At 32.2% G+C, this 14,583-nt stretch overlaps 1 protein-coding gene and 1 non-coding gene across 2 annotated transcripts in view; both read left to right on the top strand.

The window, feature by feature from the left end:
- Positions 1-1,564, top strand: part of LOC110107295 — an 89,472-nt gene extending 87,908 nt beyond the window's left edge. Inside the window, exons 3-4 of the mRNA XM_028697789.1 lie at positions 1,138-1,235; positions 1,340-1,564. Of these exons, the coding sequence (XP_028553622.1) occupies positions 1,138-1,235; positions 1,340-1,564 (323 nt within the window). The remainder of the gene's footprint in view (positions 1-1,137; positions 1,236-1,339) is intronic.
- Positions 1,565-5,393: 3,829 nt separating this feature from the next.
- LOC114580387 lies at positions 5,394-5,496 on the top strand. The gene has a single exon (XR_003701773.1). It is a non-coding gene; the product is annotated as a U6 spliceosomal RNA (small nuclear RNA).
- Positions 5,497-14,583: the final 9,087 nt, after the last annotated feature.

Genomic DNA, 14,583 nt, shown 5'->3' on the forward strand with positions numbered 1-14,583 from the left:
AAAGTCAAAATTGTGGAGTGATGGTTAAAGCTCTAACTTCAAGCTTTTCTAGTATCAAAGATAAGAATCCTATTTCAAGTAACTTGACATACTATAGAATCTTAAAAAATATAATTGAATTGGACTACACATCAGAGCGAAGTGTTGTTTTATTTAAATGTGATTGTGTTTCTAAAGGAAAAAGATTGAAGGAGGACAAGGATGGCTTCTTCTTGACTAATTTCGATAAAATTAAACAACATCAAGAACCTTTTGTGCTTGCTTCTCAAGTTCAACAAGTTTTTAATGTGGAATATCCTATTGATCCTACATGGTATATTGTTGTTGCAACATCACCAAGAAATGATATTAATAACATTCACATAGAAATGGATGTTGATGACTACTTGCAAAGTGTGACATCTACTCAACAGTATTTTATTGATGATGAAGTTCAGTAGACTAGAGATGAAGTTGATGACATTCTATTAGAGTAATTGATTTATGTACTTTTTATTTGTAATGTTAAACCATTTTTTTTACTTATATCATTAGATCCTTATATCAATCTAATTACTATGAAACATTTTGTGATTTGATGTGTTTCTTATATGTGTTTATCTAAAGGTTGCATTTAGTTTTTATGTAGTGAACCTTGCAATTTTTTTAATATATTGTATACTTTCTTTTTCTACATAGATTATGTGAGCAACATGGGTGATAAATAGCATTGTTTATCTTCTATTAAACTCTCTCACGTATATGTTTTTTTAATGATTTTTAAGAAATGACATCACACACCAGAACACATGTTAAAAATACAAGATGTAGAGAATAAACTAAAGTTGAAATAGATGTTCCAACAAATACCATTGAAAATTATGTTGCAGGTATGCCTCTTATTTATGATATTATAAAAACTTTATTTGCTTATTTTACATTTACATTTATCTTACTTACAAGACTTTAATTTTAATATATTTTTTTTCATAGTAGGTACAAGCAATGAGGAGCAAAAATGAAAAAGAGGTCCAACCTATATGTGTAGTATTTGGGGATATCATGCTACCCAACATGGTGGAGAACGACTTGTTGTTAGTATTAACAAATATGGTCAACCTATTGGACATAATAAATCATTATTTGTTGAGTTTTTAGGAACTATTACTCGAAATGGGAAATATGCACCTATTGATATCAGAAGTTGGGATCAAATGCCAAAGTCTTTAAAGAAAAATATGTTAGAAGTTGTTCAGGTATTTATCTTCATAATATGTCTACTTGTTTTGTTTGATTTTAGTTACATACATAAAATAGCAAAATTCTTTGGATATAACAATAAATATATTATATTTTTCAGGAGAAATTTGAGATAACTCGTGGTAGTGATGTATGGGTTCTTCAATCAATTGGGAAGAAATGGAGGAATTCGAAAGCTGACGTTAAATCTCGATATTATGATCCAAATATGCCTACTGAATTACAACTATGTAATGTGCCAAAAAGGATACTCAAGGATCAATGGAAAAATCTTATATCATATAGGAATTCAGAAGAATCAATGATATATTATCATAACTTGTAAATTTTAAAGGGTTATTCATGTTATATTTTTTTATTAATTCGTATTTGTGTTTAGTGTATAAGTGAACAAAATAAAAAGAGTAGGTCAAAAAAGAGTTTGATGCATATAACTGGAAAAAGGAGTTTCGGTCAAGCGCGTGAAGATCAGGTAAATTTTTAAGGATATACATTTTTATGTCAGTTTGTGTTATACTTAAATTTTGAAGTTAATTATTCTTTTATTTTAATTAACTTTTATATTATTTATTAATTTTTTTAGGAGAAAAGCATAGATCACTCGCCGACGAGAGTTGAAATGTTTGAAAGGTGTTACACAAAAGGAATTCCTAATAGTATTGAGGCTTCTGAAGCTTTGGTAAGTACTTATATTAAACTATTTCATAAATTAGTTATAAAGTATATAAAAATTTACATGAAAAAGTTAATATTCACTATATTTAGGAAAAAATGAAGGAAATAAGAAGTCAAACATCTCAAATAGAAGATGTTGGAAGAGATGATATTTTCTCAAAGGTTCTTGAAAATGACAAGGTCGGAAGAGTTCGCATGTATGGATTTGGTGTAACTCCATATGTTGCATGGGGAGAAATGCCAAATCGAAGTAGTGCTTATCAATTAATAGAAGGTTACAAGGAAGCCAAAAAAAAAATGGAAAAGAAAGTTCAAGAACAGGGTGAGGTAATTGCTAAAATGAAGATGGATATGCAAAATACACAACAAGCTACTAATAACACCCCATTAAGAGCTACTCAATATTCTCAAAATGGTGATGTACACTCTTTCAATAATAATGCTCATATTCAAGTAAGCAAACTATTTACTTATGAACTTATAGAGCCATATTTTAGTCTTTCAAATTTTGTTACAAACTTTTGTTAGATCTTATAAACTTCATATATATAGGTTGGAACTAAAGTTGCAGTCAAAGGTGTTGTTGATTCTACTAAAACTGTGGAAATAGGATATATTTAAAGTATGGATCCTACACATAGGGTTGGTAACTATCCATTAGGCCAAAATTGGTGTTCAATTCATATAAACATTCATGTGAATTGGGAAGAACACTTGATTAGACCGTACAGTACTTTAACAACAATTGGACAGGCAATTGGAACTTATGTTGCATGGCCTCAAGCTTTAGTAAGTATTTTTTTTTTTTATTTTTAAATAATATTAAAGTTTTAATTAATTAATCAAATTACTTATATTTATGTAATTAATTTTATTCAGGTTGTTCGTGAAGACGATTGATATATAAGAAGAATTATAAATTTCTGAAGAGTCTACTTGGATTTGAACAGTCTTACATATACTATATTTTATGTTTACATGTTGATAGAATTTGGTTATATGGTTTGACTTTGGCAACCATAGGAGCATATATTTTCCTAGAAGTTATTTTACTGTTTTAGATGCATTTTTGATGTTTTTGTCCATACTGATTACTCTTGTTAGAAGAACTTTGTAGTTTCCTTATCCATACTGATTACTCTTGTCAAAAGTACTTTGTAGTTTCCTTATTAAAAACATGCCTAGGATGATGATTATATTGAAAAGAGGTTGCCCTCCATTGTTTTGAATACCACTTTTGGTTTGATTTACATATACATGTAGTCTCAATTCAACTTTTGAATTTGTATAATCAGTTTTTTCCAATTCCATATTTAGTACATCAATTTTTTTATACTTCATTCAATGTTATTTGTAAAATACGAAATACACCGCTCTCTTTCTTTTTATGGAATTGCCGTTGAATTCCTCTTGTGAAATTACTGTTGAATTGCTTATGCAATTTCCTCAATTTCCTTACAGGTTTTTGTAGCTGGCAATTTTCATGCGACATTTCATGGATCAATGCTCAAATGACAGTTTCGTCATGTCGTATTTTGTTTTTGTACTGTAGCAATTATTGTATCTGTAGATTCGATTGAATCCCAATTTTGGCAATATAACAAGCACTGAAATTGGGAAACTTAGAATTGCTTAGATTTTAAAAAGTGGGATTTTGTTGAACTGAGGTTGAAAACTTGTGCTAAATTAGAAATTACAAATTTTAGCCAGATCTTGGAGGATTTACTTTTTTTGAGTTTTAGTTGGATGTAGGTAATGAATCATTCATTATTAGTTTTATTTGTTTTTCTTTATTTTTGTGATATGCTAGCGATGCCAATTAATAAGAAATGTTGTATAGTCGGGCATATTGCTGAGTTCATTTTTTCTATTTTTTATTTTTATTGATATGCCAACCCAAATAGTTGTGATAATGTAATGAGGAGTTACTGACAATTCAAAGATAAAGATGGAATTGCTTTTATTAATTGTCAAACATGTTAGGCTATCTGCTCTTTGTTGTATTCTATTTAGCTTGACTTCATTGGTTTTTAACACCAATGGAAACTCGTAGAACGTGCAAAATAATTCGTAGCATCTACTATGCATTACTTGCAGTCAATACAGTCTTTCTGGTGGCATTTTTGGCTTCATGATTTCTTTTGCTTACCCAGGACCATAATCTTCCATATAGGTTATTTAAACTTTTCCTATGTTCAAATGGGAAGTTAAGTTGATTTTAAACCCAAATATGCTATCACTTTGATTTTTATTTTGGCTATGAATATGTGCATTTCATCATGTTCTGAGTTGCCCTATGGATGTTTGGTGTTTATTATGCAAATTTTAGTAATAATATAAACTAAAGTTGAGAAAGAGCCCCAATTGTTTGTGATGGGGTGCAATGTAGAAACAGACCCTTGCAAACTTTATTTTTGTTTGAAAGATAATGCTTTGCTTTGCGTTATATATTTCCAATTTTGGACTTAAACATTATAGGTTGTAGCATGTGGAATTTGTTGTGGAATAATGATTCACTCCACAAAGATGCCCTCTCTTAACAATGGGATATTTTTTATATCCATGTTTGCAGTTGATGTGAATGAATGCACACTCTCTTTTAGGCTTTTTCTGCTGCAGACACGAGAATGAACAAATCCTGATTTTTTTTTGTTTAAAAACCTTTTATTCTTTTACATTCAAAGTTGTTTTATGTTCTCTTGTTGCATTCTGAATATAATTGTATCAATTTTCAGATTTTATCTAAATTTGAGAAGTTATCATAATCTTAATATCTTTTCATTGTCTAAAAGTATCTGGATTCAACGAAGTCCTCTCAATGAAAAGTTTGCTTGAAATTTTAAAATTGTTTTAAACTATATCTGAATTGTTTTGTATTGGTGGAAAGGTATCTCTTTTCCTATGACTCTATGATACTATTGCAGTTATGCTGTAAATTTGAACTTGATTTTGTTTCAGAGCTTGTATTCTTTTAAAAGTTTTAATTCATAATATAGAGCTAGGGATCTCTGGGAATATTTTTTATGAGAATCCTTTCTTTATTTTGGTTCAGAATATAGAACGTGATTTTTTACTAATATCTCTTTTCTGTCTATCTATTTTTGTAGCGAAAAGGTTCACTTCAACATTTAGGTGGACTAGAAAGATTTGCAAATCATTTATTACGTATGAGTACGATACTGAAGTTAAGTGTATTTTTATATTTTATCTTGAAAAATGTTAACAAACCTCGTAGACTCAGTTGTAATGTATACCTCAAAATTTAGTTTTTTATTTTATTTATTTTAATATTCTTAACGGCTGTTTAAGATCACATTTATTTTATTTTATAGAGTAAAATATATTTGAGATCGAAGGGGCCGAGGAGGTATGTCTGATGGATTTGCTGTAGAAGTATGGTCATTTTGCATGACAGCTTGGGCTATTTTTGTCCTTTCTTGTAATTACTTTTCTTTAAATTCATATATAGGTATATTATTGTCTCTTTGGAGACATTCAATAAAATTGGAATGATATAGAGAAGATTAGCATGGCCCCTGCGCAAGGATGACATACATAAATCGAGAAATGATCCAAATTTTTGTGGGTATCTGAACCTTATACTTCATTAAGCGTATTTACAACAATTTATGCTAGGTATAATGTTATAAATGTTTGCAAAATTGAGGTCTGCCATGGAGATTGATAACCTGACGTTTGTGCCAGTTAGTGATCCAGAGATGGGTTTTGAGAAGATTGTAAAAATAGCTCATACTCGTGGGTATGTAAGCAACAAGATGTCATATTCATGATGAGCTTGAACGTAAGCGATCAGTTGAGCAAACGGAATGCTTCCTTAGAGTCATCACCTCCATACCTGGAATAGATATCCATGACGCAAATGCGCTTGCAGGTGCGATGGTTCTATTGAGGAAATTTCTAATGCTTCCAAGGAATTTATTTTGGAAAATACTTACCTTTATGTGGATAAATCTCAAAGGATTTATAGATTTTTTAGAGATCCAAACTATTATCTCGGTCCAAAAATCAATTAGCTGCAAAGTTTAGAGCTTCATTCATGTGTAGATCTGCTGTTAATTCCATTTAGAAACACTATCATTTGATTTTTTTCTAGCTTCTAGTAATGTAATGCACTTCGAGGGAATATATATATATATATATATATAGTACTCTCTATAGTTTATACAGATTCACCTACAACATTCTCTGTGAGCACATACCTGAATCAAAATTTGGACATTGTTTGTTGAAAACACTGGACAGCTTGTTCAATTTGATGTGTTCATATTACGCAATCATGAGTATTAATCCAAAAAGATAGTTAAATTGGTAATTTGATTTCATTTAATCTGTTGTTTTCTTCAAATACTTGGGTTTCTTCAAATACTTTTTAACTTCTCTTTTCTAAACCCTTTTATTTTTTTTTTCCTGCATGCAATGCTCTTACAACCTTGTATATTCTCTATAATATTGGTATACAAATAAAATAATAGTTCGAGCTTGCAATTTCAAACTTGAATTCTTGCATAACCCTTTTTTTCCATGCCTAAATGGTTTAATAAAGGTCAGTTTCGATTTCTAATTCATTTTATGAATTTGGATGTTCATATGTTTTCAACAAAAGTGTAGTTTATCCACCTATCTATATTACATGGTTAAACTAGGTTAAGGATTTAAAGAATATTTGTTTAAAGTTTGAAATATTTCTACTTATCTTTTTCATTTTTCTGGTCTTTGCTGTTCCAAATATTATGAGCAACACTTTGTTGGCATCTTCATCTTGTATGGTGGTGGATGCTACATAGATGATGCACCACAAATTGTACAATTCCTTATAGTTTGACTGGCTAAACCATTTTGAGTATTCATCTTTTGTTTCTTTTCTGTCTGAAGCTTGATTCCTTTCACAGTATATTGATTATCCAACTTCAAACAATGCATCGAAGAACATTAGTAAATGTTTTCTTATTGGCTGGTGTAGCATTCTGTGGATTACAAGTATTTGAGTTGAGGAACAGATTAAAAAGTATTTCTGAAAACTATGTTGCAGCACTTCACAAGAAAAATGTTTATGTATGTTAATAATACTCTAATAATTTTATCAGTTCTTTTTTCTACTTTCGGAGGCAATTTCTTTCAATTATCTTGTTATGCCTGCAAGTATGTATATGTTGATTTGATATTTCTTTTTACATTTTCATTTTATTTCTCGAGTTTAAGGCACCTATAAAGTCAATCTCATTTGCAGTGATATTATAATAATTGATCCTCAATTTTCTTATAAAGTCCCTAATCACCATCATTAGCTTTCTTAAAGCAGCTTGGGGCTTTTATTTCCAATGCATCCTTATTAAGAGCAATAGTTTTGTGTTAGTTTTAAGGAAGTGCTACATTTAAATCATATTTTTGTTCGTAATGATAAACTAGAGACTCTTCCAATGGACATCCTTGAATGTTAAAAATGTAATTTTGAATAAAACTATATCTTTTAATATTCTTAATATATGTTTGAAACATTCTTGTTGCATTACTGCATGTCCATCTCATCTAGTGTGAAACATGATTTTGTTCAACCTTTCTTAGTCGTGTGGATAAATGAATTCAATATTTTATTCATCACTGTAAATTTTGTTACTATCAGGCACTTAAAATGGTATTGGAGAGGGAGAATTGGATGAAGTTATCTCCAGAGACTATGCAACTAATCAGTTTGCCTGGACTCATTGGTGATGGCGCTCCCTTGATTGTTCCTTCTTCAAGAAATTCTTTAGTGGGCTCTGCAATTCAGTCCAAGAAAAGTTCTGATGTGGTTTACAATGGGAAGCAGAAGGATGGGTTTTATTATTGGCTAAGTATTGAAAACCTATTTTCTTCCTTGTTAGTTGAGATGGTTGCGAGGCTGGAACTTGTTATTGAGGTAGAAGAACTTGGAAGGGACACGAGGTGCACCGGATAGTTTACTGATGAGGGTACAAAAATCACATCATATAGTGTCACCAGGGGAGAGACCTAAGACTTGGTTGATATCGTGTAAAGAAATTGCCATGGTGATAAGGACTATTTTTTCAGTTTTTCATGTAATGTTTGGTGAATGCATTTATTGTAATAGATTGATTATGTACATATATGAAGATTGAAGTGGGACTTTTATTATATTTAAACTTACTTGCACATGTATCATCCAGGATGATCAGGTGTATCGGACGGGATGATGTCAATAAAAGCATCATCTAGGACGACAATGTATCAGCCAGGATGATCAAGATGATTGTTGCAGAGGAAAATCATATCATCCAGGATGATAATATATCGTCCAGGATGATGAAGATCAGAATAGCCCAAACATTCAACAGATGGAGTTTTTGAAGCAGGATGAGCACATCGTCCAGGACGATATAAATATCGTCCAGACCAATGTGCAAAAATTTTAAATCAAAGGAAGGATAGAGATGATTAGAGAAGTCCCAAAAACACTAAAATCAACTAAAAACAATAACGATAAAATATGAAAAAGCATAAAAACTAGCAAAGAATTTTTTTTAATCAAGGCATTAACATGATATAGTCTCCATGTAATTGATTTTAAAAATTTATAAGTTAATGAGTTAACAACATCTAAAATCCAAAAAATGATAAAATATCCGATAATGTTAACCCTAAGTTCGGACTTCTTTTTGGGCAAAATCGTCTTTTGAAATAAAAAAACCTAACTCAGAAAAATCAATTGGACAAGAAAAAGAGATGCAATCAAGATTTGTTTTTAGAAAAATATTTTATAGAATAATGTATCAAAGTAGTTTATTACAATCACGAAATTCGAAATCAAGTCCTTGAAAATCTCAAGTGATACATGAATTATTCTAAGTTTTAAGAGTTGAAAGAAAAGAGAGCTTGCTTTTGATGGGCTCATTTTATGCCTCTTGTCTATTGAATGACGCACTTTGTTCATCTTTTATAATTTTTTTCATACACTTTGTGTATACTTTTCAATTTGGTGTCATTGCGCATTTTTTTGTTTTGGCATCATTGGCCAGTTTTTTTTGTTTTGCAAGCTAGATTTTTTCCAAAAACTCTTAAATATTCTTAGTTGTGAGTATATCTTCTAGATATTAGAGAAAAAAAACTCACTCCCTAACATAGAGAAGAACAAACCATAAAATAGAGTAAAAACCCATATGAGAGATGCATTGACAGGATAACGAGAAATCTTAAAGTAACATAAAAACTTTGATTATTATAACTATAAGCTAAATTACTATAGTAAGGTAAAAAAGATTTCAATTGCAAAATCGAGTCGTTAATTTGAGATAAACTTTTGGTTAGAAAAAAAAATTTTACCACCAAAATAGGTTAGAGAAAGAGACACAATCAACGGTATTTTTACCCTTTAGCAGATTAAGAGATGTAAAACATTAACTACAAATTTTCAAAATAAAAAATAAGGTATATGATATCAATTCAGCGATGGTTTGAAAAGGAAAAACAAAGCAAGGCATACGAAAAAATAAAGTACCAAAAATAAAACAAAAACAACCAAAAACATAAACAACAAAAATTAGAAAAATTCAGCAAAATAATCAGCAGATAAAAAATCAATAGAAATCAAGTTCATGCATTAATGTCAATCACACCCAATCTGGTCCTTAAAGAGCTTAAAGTGTCAAAGGCTAGTGGTTTAGTAAGTTTGTCAGCCAGTTGATTCTCAGTTTCCACATGGTGTAACTCAATGTCTCCCTTAGTCACATGATCTCTAATAAAGTGATGGCTAATATCAATGTGCTTAGTCCTTGAATGTTGGATAGGATTCTTAGAAATATAGATTACACTAGTGTTGTCACAAAGAATTGAGTTGGTGCCTACTAGTAATCCTAAATCCAGTACCTGCTGTTTTAACTAAAGGACTTGGGCCACACAACTTCCTAAAGTAATGTACTCAGCTTCAGTAGTGGAAAGTGCAACAGATTTTTTCTTTCTACTAGACTAGGAGACTAAGGACTGTCATATGAATTGGCAAGTTCCAGAAGTTCTTTTTCCATTCACCTTACATCCTGCAAAATCAGAATCAGAATATCCAATAATCTCCAAAGAAGTGCTGTGCCTAGGGTACTAGATTCCTAAATTTTGGGTCGCTAAAAGGTATCTAAAAATTTTCTTAATGCAGTCAGGTGGGATTCCATAGGGTCAGCTTGAAATCTAGCATAAAGATAAACACTAAACATTATATCAGGTTGGCTAGCAGTCAGGTAAAGTAAAGATCTAATCATCCCCCTGTACTTTTTCTGATCAACAGACTTACCACTTGGATTCTTATCCAACTGAACACTAGAGGTCATGGGAGTATTAATTGGCTTGGCTTTATCTATCTCATACTTCTTCAAAATATTCTTTATATATTTTGATTGATTTAGAAAGATTCCATCATCTAATTGTCTTATGCTAAATCCGAAAAAGTAAGACAACTCTCCCATCATACTCATCTCAAAGTTTGTACTCATTATTTTAGAAAAATCATCACATAATCTCTTATCAGAAGATCCAAAAAGTATATCATCCACATAAATTTGAATAATGAGTAAATCATCTCCTACTTTCCTCAGAAAAAGGGTGGTGTCTACGCTCCCCTTAACAAAGTCTCTCTATTGTAGGAATGTGCTAAGCCTCTCATACCAAGCTCTGGGTGTTTGCTTTAATCCATAGAAGACCTTTTTTAATTTGAAAACATGATTTGGAAATTGAGAACTCTCAAAACCTTGGGGTTGTTCTACAAACACATCATCTTTTATTACCCCATTTAAAAAGGCACTCTTAACGTCCATTTGAAAAAGCTTAAATCCCTTATTACAGGTAAAGGCTAATAGCACTCTAATGGCTTCTAATCTAGCTACAGGGGAAAAGGTCTCCTCGAAATCTATCCATTCAATTTGGTTTTACCCTTTAGCCACCAATCTTGCCTTATTCCTAACCACCACACCTAAATAATTCACCTTATTCTTAAATACCCACTTGGTTCCAACCACACTATATCCCTTAGGTCTTTCTACAAGCTCCCAAACATCATTCCTAACAAATTAGTTCAACTCCTCGTGCATGGCTAAGATTTAAAACTCATTAGAAAGGGCTTGGTTTATGTTGGTGGGTTCAGTCATTGAGATAAAGGTAGAGTGGTTCACTTCCTTCCTAAGTCCATGTCTAGTCCTTATTCCATTAGAAGGGTCTCCTATGTTCAAATCTTTAGGGTGACTCGAAGAGTATCTCCAATCTCTAGGCAAAGTGTGAGAAGGTTCAACCCTTTCCTCCAGATCTATATTTTCTACTCCTTGGGTAACCTCTCCTACTCCTTCAGTGTTTTGGTGTTCTACTCCCTTCTCCAAGTTTTTTACTCCAGCGACAATCTCTCCAACATCATCATCATCCTCAACTCTAGGCTTTCTAGGATCAGACTCATCAAACACTACTTGTGTAGTCTCTTCCACCACCAAAGTCCTCTTATTAAACACCCTAAAAGACTTCCCAACACTAGAATATCCTAAGAACACTCCATCAGATTTTGGGTCAAATTTTCCTAAATGAGACTTCCCATTATTGTGAATGAAAACCTTACAACCAAAGACATGAAGGTGGGAAAGACTGGGTGTCCTACCCTTAAGGATCTCATAGGATGTCTTATCTAATTTGGCTCTAACATTCACCCTATTCAACACATAATAAGCTGTGTTAACCGCTTCAGCCCAAAAGTATATTGGAAGTTAATACTCAGCAAGCATGGCTCTAGCAGCTTCCACTAAGGTCCGATTCTTTTTTTCAGCTACCCCATTCTACTGAGGGGTCCTAGGAGCTGAGAAGTTGTGGCTAATCCCCTTGTCCTCACAAAAATCTCTAAATCTCTCATTTTCAAACTCTCCCCCATGGTCACTATGGATGGTCAAGATCTCACAACCTATCTTTTTTTTAATCCAAGTAAAAAAGGCTCTAAACTCCTCAAAGAATCATTTTTATGTGACAAAAAATTAATCCAAATGAACCTCGAGTAGTCATTGATAATCACAAAACCATAAAATTTCCTTCCCAAGCTGATAGTGTTAATGGGTCCAAACAAATCCATGTGAAGGACTTCTAAAGGTGTAGAGGTGCTAATGTCCTTAATGAGGTGAAAAGTCGAATAGACTTGCTTTCCTAATTGTCTGGCATCACAAAGGTGGTCTTTAGAAAACTTAAGCTTGGGGACACCTCTAACTAAGTCTTTTTGGGTCACTTTTCTAAGGGTTTTCATACTTGCATGACAAAATCTCCTGTGCCACAACCATGAATCATCAACAGCAATTTTTAAGAAAAATGATACAATGCATTCAATGTTATTTAAATCAATCATGTAAAATTGTTGATTCGCTTTCCCTGCAAAATAGTGTTATTATTTAAGCTTATAATGCATGAATTTGCCAAAAAAATTTATGATGAAGCCCTTGTCGTAAAGCTGACTAATGCTGAGCAGGTTGCATTTTAATCCATCTACAAGAAAAATATTTTCAATCAAAAGGTTCTTGGAATTACCAATTATACCTAAGCCTGCTACCTTCCTGGTGGTGTTATCTCTAAAAGTAACCTTGCCTCCTGTCCTGGCCTCCAGCAAAATGAATTGATTGATATCGCCAGTCATATGTCGAGAGCATCCACTGTCCAGGTACCACATACTCTCACGAGGCCTTTTGTGAGAGCACTCCTACAAAATTATCAAATGTTAAATTAGGAACCCAAACATGTTTGGGTTCCTTCTTATGGAAAGTAGAATTTAATGCATGTGAGCTATGCTGTGAATCATGCAATTTGGGTCTCTAAACCTAATGTATACTATGGTGAACGGTGCAAGTGTGTGCTATGTGTCCTAGCATGTCACATGAAAAACATCTAACTCCTGGAAAAGGATGCACTAATTTATGGTGATGCTTTTTATGCGATGCATGAAATGAAGATTTTTTATTTTCAACAGTTTTTAAATTTTCTAATTTTTTATATTCTCTTTCTAATTCAGAATGGGATAATTTTAAAGATTCATGAGAATTAGATAACTCAGCATGGTTTTTGTTTAATACATCAAACTCATCAAGTAAAGCCATGTGATTTGAATCAATTGTTAAATGATCTTTGAAAAGAATTTCATGCTCTTTTTATAAATTAAAAAATTTCAATTTCAAGCTAGCATGTGTTGTCTTAAGTTTTCTATGTGATGCATGTATTTTTTCAGAAACTTCAAGGAGTTGCTCATATGTTAGTTCACATACCTCTTATTGGTCATCTTGACCAAGATGATCATCTTCCATTAAGCACAAGTTTATTGTCTCCTCTTAAGGTTCAGTTTCAGATGAATCAGATGTAGAATCTACCCAGAACGCCTTTTGGACTCTTTTCTTGTCCTTACCGAACTTGGGTTTCTCCTCACCTGCTTCCTTGCTTGGGTGAGACTTAAGTGTAGGGCAATCAGCTTTAACATGTCCTGGCTTCCTGCATTCAAAGCAAATCATATCATTAAAACTCTTAAAATTTTTGTTTCCCTTACCTTTGTTCCACTTTTGATGGTCCTTTTGCTTCTTCCTTAGAATGCTTTTGAATTATCTTATGATTAAAGCAACATCATCGCTTTTAGACCCGAAAGAATCAATATTCCTTAATATTTCTCTTTTTACTTATGTTGGGTAAAAAATGCTAAGGACTAAAGCAATTAACATTTTGACTATTTTAAATGTGTTTTAAATGCAATGCATGCTAGTAGATAACTTCAAATCATTTATGCTTTAAAGTTAAAAATAGTCTTAAAAATAAATTTTTTAGAAGCCTAGGTTTCCCCAGGTCCAGCACTTCATCCTCATAGGTCAGATTATCCAGACTCTACCCGCAGGCGGGGAAGGGTCTAAATAGGGAAATAAGGAATGCAGAAATATGCATGCGACCTTGGGGCGGTCCTCAGCTAATTCCTTAAATTTGTTATCTTTCTATGTTATTTACATCCTAAAATTTTAAAGTTTTAATTATGAGTATAAAACTTTTCACATCCTTATGAGCCTCACGTATCTAGGTGAAAACAAAAGCAGCACACAAACATAAAAAAACTAAGAAAATAGTTCCATACTCAATCATCTCAACACATTCAATATAAATCAACTAATTAATAAATTTTCATAGGCAAATTGCCTTGCTTATTACAAACCAGGTCTGTAGAAAGTAAAGTGGCCGGGCACCATTGATAACAACCCGGATTCTAGTCCTAATAAAGTTGCAAGTGGCTTTGAGTGGGATGTTCTTTGTCTTCAATTATTCAATCCATTTCTCCATCGGGCTCCTTTTCTTCAGGCTCTTTGGATCCTTCGTAGTATGCTACCCAAATGGAAAAAAAGGCTCTTTCTTTAAGGGGAAGGTCACCCTTTTCACTTTGGGTGTGAAACCATGATCCAAATTTGGACTTCCAACTAGAAAAGGGCTATCCCCCTAAGGGGTGTCCTTTGCTCTTTGGAATTCAAACTTTGGATCTATATATCGCATCTCAAAATTCTACTTTCATAACACTTAAACTTTTACAAAACTTTCATTTATATGAAAATGAAAATTCTAGGCTCTCCTGCAGGGTTATCCTAAGCATTTCATAAATCAAAAAACATTCCCAAGCAGTTTTATATATAT

This window comes from Dendrobium catenatum, unplaced genomic scaffold (genome assembly GCF_001605985.2).
Source record: "Dendrobium catenatum unplaced genomic scaffold, ASM160598v2 fragScaff_scaffold_115, whole genome shotgun sequence".
Lineage (NCBI taxonomy): Eukaryota > Viridiplantae > Streptophyta > Magnoliopsida > Asparagales > Orchidaceae > Dendrobium > Dendrobium catenatum.